The 8,140-nt window shown below is 47.8% G+C and overlaps 1 protein-coding gene across 3 annotated transcripts in view; it reads left to right on the top strand.

The window, feature by feature from the left end:
- Nucleotides 1-6,888, top strand: part of LOC139532888 (solute carrier family 15 member 1-like) — a 132,852-nt gene extending 125,964 nt beyond the window's left edge. For all 3 annotated transcript variants that reach the window (XM_071331040.1, XM_071331039.1, XM_071331041.1), the window contains exons 18-23: nt 1,083-1,129; nt 4,466-4,564; nt 4,740-4,857; nt 5,019-5,156; nt 5,482-5,589; nt 6,232-6,888. In XM_071331040.1, coding sequence (XP_071187141.1) covers nt 1,083-1,129; nt 4,466-4,564; nt 4,740-4,857; nt 5,019-5,156; nt 5,482-5,589; nt 6,232-6,504 — 783 coding nt within the window. In that variant the 3' untranslated portion in view covers nt 6,505-6,888. The remainder of the gene's footprint in view (nt 1-1,082; nt 1,130-4,465; nt 4,565-4,739; nt 4,858-5,018; nt 5,157-5,481; nt 5,590-6,231) is intronic.
- The last annotated feature ends 1,252 nt before the right edge of the window (nt 6,889-8,140 follow it).

Genomic DNA, 8,140 nt, shown 5'->3' with positions numbered 1-8,140 from the left:
CCACTATGTCTGTTGTTGATATCAGTCTCTCAGCCACTATGTCTGTTGTTGATATCAGTCTCTCAGCCACTATGTCTGTTGTTGATATCAGTCTCTCAGCCACTATGTCTGTTGTTGATATCAGTCTCTCAGCCACTATGTCTGTTGTTGATATCAGTCTCTCAGCCACTATGTCTGTTGTTGATATCAGTCTCTCAGCCACTATGTCTGTTGTTGATATCAGTCTCTCAGCCACTATGTCTGTTGTTGATATAACAGCCACTATGTCTGTTGTTGATATCAGTCTATCAGCCACTATGTCTGTTGTTGATATCAGTCTATCAGCCACTATATCTCTTGTTGATATCAGCCACTATGTCTGTTGTTGATATCAGTCTCTCAGCCACTATGTCTGCTGTTGATATCAGTCTATCAGCCACTATATCTCTTGTTGATATCAGCCACTATGTCTGTTGTTGATATCAGTCTCTCAGCCACTATGTCTGTTGTTGATATCAGTCTCTCAGCCACTATGTCTGTTGTTGATATCAGTCTCTCAGCCACTATGTCTGTTGTTGATATCAGTCTCTCAGCCACTATGTCTGTTGTTGATATCAGTCTCTCAGCCACTATGTCTGTTGTTGATATCAGTCTCTCAGCCACTATGTCTGTTGTTGATATCAGTCTCTCAGCCACTATGTCTGTTGTTGATATAACAGCCACTATGTCTGTTGTTGATATCAGTCTATCAGCCACTATGTCTGTTGTTGATATCAGTCTATCAGCCACTATATCTCTTGTTGATATCAGCCACTATGTCTGTTGTTGATATCAGTCTCTCAGCCACTATGTCTGCTGTTGATATCAGTCTATCAGCCACTATATCTCTTGTTGATATCAGTCTCTCAGCCACTATGTCTGTTGTTGATATCAGTCTCTCAGCCACTATGTCTGTTGTTGATATCAGTCTATCAGCCACTATGTCTGTTGTTGATATAACAGCCACTATGTCTGTTGTTGATATCAGTCTCTCAGCCACTATGTTGTTTTCATCAGTCAGCCACTATGGAATGTAACATCCTGTTTCTCTCTCGTCTCTCCAGGTTTACGACTTGAGCAAGAAGCCCGATGAAGGCATGAACGCCATCAGGTCAGTTACAACAGTCCCGTTAGTGGATCGGGTCAGGAGCCTGAGTGTTACCAACAGTCCCGTTAGTGGTTAGAGGCAGGACCCTGAGTGTTACCAACAGTCCCGTTAGTGGATCGGGTCTGGACCCTGAGTGTTACCAACAGTCCCATTAGTGGTTAGAGGCAGGACCCTGAGTGTTACCAGCAGTCCCGTTAGTGGATCGGGTCAGGACCCGGAGTGTTACCAACAGTCCCGTTAGTGGTTAGGGTCAGGTCCCGGAGTGTTACCAACAGTCCCGTTAGTGGATCGGGTCAGGACCCTGAGTGTTACCAACAGTCCCGTTAGTGGATCGGGTCAGGACCCTGAGTGTTACCAACAGTCCCGTTAGTGGATCGGGTCAGGTCCCTGAGTGTTACCAACAGTCCCGTTAAGGGTTAGAGTCAGGTCCCTGAGTCTTACCAACAGTCCCGTTAGGGGTTAGGGTCAGGACCCGGAGTGTTACCAACAGTCCCATTAGTGGTTAGAGTCAGGACCCTGAGTGTTACCAACAGTCCCGTTAGTGGATCGGGTCAGGTCCCTGAGTGTTACCAACAGTCCCGTTAGTGGTTAGGGTCAGGACCCTGAGTGTTACCAACAGTCCCGTTAGTGGATCGGGTCTGGACCCTGAGTGTTACCAACAGTCCCGTTAGTGGTTAGGGTCAGGACCCTGAGTGTTACCAACAGTCCCGTTAGTGGATCGGGTCAGGTCCCTGAGTGTTACCAACAGTCCCGTTAAGGGTTAGAGTCAGGTCCCTGAGTCTTACCAACAGTCCCGTTAGGGGTTAGGGTCAGGACCCTGAGTGTTACCAACAGTCCCGTTAGTGGTTAGGGTCAGGACCCTGAGTGTTACCAACAGTCCCGGTAGTGGTTAGGGTCAGGACCCTGAGTGTTACCAACAGTCCCGTTAGTGGATCGGGTCAGGTCCCTGAGTGTTACCAACAGTCCCGTTAAGGGTTAGAGTCAGGTCCCTGAGTCTTACCAACAGTCCCGTTAGGGGTTAGGGTCAGGACCCGGAGTGTTACCAACAGTCCCATTAGTGGTTAGAGTCAGGACCCTGAGTGTTACCAACAGTCCCGTTAGGGGTTAGGGTCAGGACCCTGAGTGTTACCAACAGTCCCGTTAGTGGTTAGGGTCAGGACCCTGAGTGTTACCAACAGTCCCATTAGTGGTTAGAGTCAGGACCCTGAGTGTTACCAACAGTCCCGTTAGAGGTTAGGGTCAGGACCCTGAGTGTTACCAGCAGTCCCGTTAGGGGTTAGAGTCAGGACCCTGAGTGTTACCAACAGTCCCGTTAGTGGTTAGGGTCAGGACCCTGAGTGTTACCAACAGTCCCGTTAGTGGTTAGGGTCAGGACCCTGAGTGTTACCAACAGTCCCGTTAGTGGTTAGGGTCAGGACCCTGAGTGTTACCAACAGTCCCGTTAGTGGTTAGGGTCAGGACCCTGAGTGTTACCAACAGTCCCGTTAGTGGTTAGGGTCAGGACCCTGAGTGTTACCAACAGTCCCGTTAGTGGTTAGGGTCAGGACCCTGAGTGTTACCAACAGTCCCGTTAGTGGTTAGGGTCAGGACCCTGAGTGTTACCAACAGTCCCGTTAGTGGTTAGGGTCAGGACCCTGAGTGTTACCAACAGTCCCGTTAGTGGTTAGGGTCAGGACCCTGAGTGTTACCAACAGTCCCGTTAGTGGTTAGGGTCAGGACCCTGAGTGTTACCAACAGTCCCGTTAGTGGTTAGGGTCAGGACCCTGAGTGTTACCAACAGTCCCGTTAGTGGTTAGGGTCAGGACCCTGAGTGTTACCAACAGTCCCGTTAGTGGTTAGGGTCAGGACCCTGAGTGTTACCAACAGTCCCGTTAGTGGATCGGGTCAGGACCCTGAGTGTTACCAACAGTCCCGTTAGTGGATCAGGGTCAGGACCCTGAGTGTTACCAACAGTCCCGTTAGTGGTTAGGGTCAGGACCCTGAGTGTTACCAACAGTCCCGTTAGTGGTTAGTGTCAGGACCCTGAGTGTTACCAACAGTCCCGTTAGTGGTTAGGGTCAGGACCCTGAGTGTTACCAACAGTCCCGTTAGTGGTTAGGGTCAGGACCCTGAGTGTTACCAACAGTCCCGTTAGTGGTTAGGGTCAGGACCCTGAGTGTTACCAACAGTCCCGTTAGTGGTTAGGGTCAGGACCCTGAGTGTTACCAACAGTCCCGTTAGTGGTTAGGGTCAGGACCCTGAGTGTTACCAACAGTCCCGTTAGTGGTTAGGGTCAGGTCCCTGAGTCTTACCAACAGTCCCGTTAGTGGTTAGGGTCAGGACCCTGAGTGTTACCAACAGTCCCGTTAGTGGATCGGGTCAGGACCCTGAGTGTTACCAACAGTCCCGTTAGTGGTTAGGGTCAGGACCCTGAGTGTTACCAACAGTCCCGTTAGTGGTTAGGGTCAGGACCCTGAGTGTTACCAACAGTCCCGTTAGTGGGTCAGGACCCTGAGTGTTACCAACAGTCCCGTTAGTGGATCGGGTCAGGACCCTGAGTGTTACCAACAGTCCCGTTAGTGGATCGGGTCAGGACCCTGAGTGTTACCAACAGTCCCGTTAGTGGTTAGGGTCAGGACCCTGAGTGTTACCAACAGTCCCGTTAGTGGTTAGTGTCAGGACCCTGAGTGTTACCAACAGTCCCGTTAGTGGTTAGGGTCAGGACCCTGAGTGTTACCAACAGTCCCGTTAGTGGTTAGGGTCAGGACCCTGAGTGTTACCAACAGTCCCGTTAGTGGTTAGGGTCAGGACCCTGAGTGTTACCAACAGTCCCGTTAGTGGTTAGGGTCAGGACCCTGAGTGTTACCAACAGTCCCGTTAGTGGTTAGGGTCAGGACCCTGAGTGTTACCAACAGTCCCGTTAGTGGTTAGGGTCAGGTCCCTGAGTCTTACCAACAGTCCCGTTAGTGGTTAGGGTCAGGACCCTGAGTGTTACCAACAGTCCCGTTAGTGGATCGGGTCAGGACCCTGAGTGTTACCAACAGTCCCGTTAGTGGTTAGGGTCAGGACCCTGAGTGTTACCAACAGTCCCGTTAGTGGTTAGGGTCAGGACCCTGAGTGTTACCAACAGTCCCGTTAGTGGTTAGGGTCAGGACCCTGAGTGTTACCAACAGTCCCGTTAGTGGTTAGGGTCAGGACCCTGAGTGTTACCAACAGTCCCGTTAGTGGTTAGGGTCAGGACCCTGAGTGTTTCCAACAGTCCCGTTAGTGGTTAGGGTCAGGACCCTGAGTGTTTCCAACAGTCCCGTTAGTGGTTAGGGTCAGGACCCTGACCTGTTGTTCTGCTCTTCCATCCTGTAGGTTTGTGAATGGTTTGGGCAGTGCGCTGAATGTTACGTTGGGAGTCGGTGACATCGCTCCTCTGTCTGTCTCCAACTACAGTCTGGTTCCACAGGGAAAGTGAGTGGCTTTTTTGCTTCATTATCAACGCACATTCATACCGTATAGGGGGGATGGGAGAGGAGAGATTTGATTGGCTGTTGTGTGTCTCAGGGCGGAGTTTACCATCATGAACAGTGGTGGTGCATCGTGTCTGTACTCTAAAGAGAATCTGATTGGCTGTTGTGTGTCTCAGGGCGGAGTTTACCATCATGAACAGTGGTGGTGCATCGTGTCTGTACTCTAAAGAGCTGGGCTTTGGCAGCGCCTTCACCCTCGTCATACCGTCCACATTCAACATCGGAGGCCCTGACGTAAGTCCTCTATCCTGTAACCCCTGACACCGAACCAAGCTAGCAATGCGCTCTCTCTGATTGTGTTGTCCATGATGAGCTGTTTGCCAGGGTGTTAAAGCATGTTTTTCTGTTGTTTGCTGTGTATTAATAGTGTTTAATGTGTTGATTACTGTGTCCAGTGTTGGCAGGCCATCCAGGTGGTAGAAGACATCAAGCCCAACACCATCCACATGGGCTGGCAGATCCCCCAGTACTTCCTCATGACCGCAGGAGAGGTGGTGTTCTCTGTGACCGGCCTGGAGTTCTCCTACTCACAGGTAGGGGGCGCCCCTCTCACCCGTCACACTAGCCTCTATTGGCTCTCGTCTCTGTCATCCAAACACAACTCAACTCAGATCTGTTTCTTTTGTCAATTAACTTTTCAATTCTCATCTCAACCCCCAAAAAAACCTAACGCACACCTCTTCTTCTTCTTCTTCTTCTTCTTCTTCTTCTTCCTCTTCTTCTTCTTCTTCTTCCTCTTCTTCTTCTTCTTCTTCCTCTTCTTCTTCTTCTTCTTCTTCTTCTTCTTCCTCTTCTTCTTCTTCCTCTTCTTCTTCTTCCTCTTCTTCTTCTTCTTCTTCTTCTTCTTCTTCTCTGCAGGCGCCTAGCAACATGAAATCGGTGCTGCAGGCTGGTTGGCTGTTCACCGTCGCCGTGGGAAACATCATAGTGCTGATTGTTGCTGAGGCAGCACAGCTTCCAGATCAGGTTACTACAGATCTTCTAACCTCTAGAACCCTATACAACCCAATAAACAATAATGACCACTGTACTGAGGTCAGATTGGGCCCAAGTTCATTGATATTAACCCCTGTGTGTTCCAGGGGCCAGAGTAGTGATATTAACCCTTGTGTGTTCCAGGGGACAGAGTAGTGATATTAACCCTTGTGTGTTCCAGGGGACAGAGTAGTGATATTAACCCCTGTGTGTTCCAGGGGGCAGAGTAGTGATATTAACCCCTGTGTGTTCCAGGGGACAGAGTAGTGATATTAACCCCTGTGTGTTCCAGGGGACAGAGTAGTGATATTAACCCCTGTGTGTTCCAGGGGACAGAGTAGTGATATTAACCCCTGTGTGTTCCAGGGGACAGAGTAGTGATATTAACCCCTGTGTGTTCCAGGGGACAGAGTAGTGATATTAACCCCTGTGTGTTCCAGGGGGCAGAGTAGTGATATTAACCCCTGTGTGTTCCAGGGGGCAGAGTAGTGATATTAACCCCTGTGTGTTCCAGGGGGCAGAGTAGTGATATTAACCCCTGTGTGTTCCAGGGGACAGAGTAGTGATATTAACCCCTGTGTGTTCCAGGGGACAGAGTAGTGATATTAACCCCTGTGTGTCTCTGTGTTCCAGTGGGCAGAATACATCCTGTTTGCCTCTCTCCTTGTGGTGGTGTGTATTGTGTTCGCCGTCATGTCCTACTTCTACACCTACACTGACCCAGCGGAGATCGAGGCCGAGTTCCGCCAGCCGGAACACGAGCCGGAGGAGAAGAAGAGAGACAGGGTTGAGATGGAGAGAAAGGACTCAGACTGCAGCAAGAGCAGCACGGGTTCTGACAAGAAGAAGAAGAGGGATTCTGTTGTTGAGCAACAGAACCAAGAAGTCAAACAGAGCAAGATGTAAAACTCCCCATTGACACCACTTCCTCCTCCTGAACCAATCAGAACAGGTCTCAGAGAGAGAACCATTGGAACTTAATCTTATAAACATTAATCCTTCGATACAGCTTTATGGGTAAATTTTGACTTTGATATTGTAAATAATTTTTTTACAATGATTTATTTTGCACCATGTAGCAAAAGCAGCATTATGAATGTATTTTTGCTCGTCATATTTTATTGGAAAGAGGACATACTGTATGAATGACCATTCCTATTCATTTCCCTGTACAGTGTTGTGTGTACTGGATATATCGTTGTTCTGGGTTTGATGTTGCCAGAGACTCTTGGTATTAATTCCACACCAAATGAGTCCCTGGCAGTGCTTAAATAAAGAGGAAGAATCTTACCTTGTGTCGTGATATTGTTAGCCAGGTGTAAGGTAATTCCAACCCGAGGCCCGTAAATGGAACGTCATTACTTTTTATGTAGTTTTCTCTCTACGTGTATTCTGACCTTGAACTTTAGCATGATAACATCATTCCTAGCTAATGATTTTATTATTTTATTTATTTAACCAGGTAGGCTAGTTGAGAACAAGTTCTCATTTACAACTGCGACCTGGCCAAGATAAAGCAAAGCAGTACGACACATACAACAACACAGAGTTACACATGGAATAAACAAGCGTACAATCAATAATACAGTGTGTTCAAATGAGGTAGGATAAGGGAGGTAAGGCAATAAATAGGCCATGGTGGCGAAGTAATTACAATATAGCAATTAAAACACTGGAATGGTAGATGAATGTGCAAGTAGAGATACTGGGGTGCAAAGGAGCAAGATAAATAAATAAATACAGTATGGGGATGAGGTAGTTGATAAGAGCTAGGTAAATGAGTAAGCCATTTATATAAGGGGATTGTAAATTATATTTACACTGAACTAAAATATAAACGCAACAATTTCAAAGACTTTACTGAGATACAGTTCTGTCACGAGAATGTTCAATCCCAGTGATGATAACTGAAGAATCATTTAAGCTTTGACCAATTCCCGAGGTTTGAAAGACCCTGGGTGTAATAATAATTAGGGGGATTCTGCAAAATGTTCGTTGTTCTTTATTCAGAGAGCTCTCAAGTCAAACATGAGAACACAGTCCTTTTATAGCGCACGCACGCACGCACGCACGCACGCACGCACGCACGCACGCACGCACGCACGCACACACACACGCACACACGCACACACACACACACACACACACACGCACACTACTTTTCTACCAGCCTGGTTGTTTCTACTGGCATTTCCTTACTGCAGGGTCTACTACCATACTAATCTATATCAATAACCTGACTGCTGGGTCTTCTACCATACTACTCTATATCAATAACCTGACTGCTGGGTCTTCTACCATACTACTCTATATCAATAACCTTACTGCTGGGTCTTCTACCATACTAATCTATATCAATAACCTTACTGCTGGGTCTTCTACCATACTAATCTATATCAATAACATTACTGCTGTGTCTTCTACCATACTAATCTATATCAATAACCTGACTGCTGGGTCTTCTACCATACTAATCTATATAAATAACCTTACTGCTGGGTCTTCTACCATACTAATCTATATCAATAACCTGACTGCTGGG

This window comes from Salvelinus alpinus, chromosome 10, assembly GCF_045679555.1.
Source record: "Salvelinus alpinus chromosome 10, SLU_Salpinus.1, whole genome shotgun sequence".
NCBI lineage: Eukaryota > Metazoa > Chordata > Actinopteri > Salmoniformes > Salmonidae > Salvelinus > Salvelinus alpinus.
Note: the sequence above shows the minus strand (reverse complement) of the source record. Positions and strands in the feature narration are given on the sequence as shown.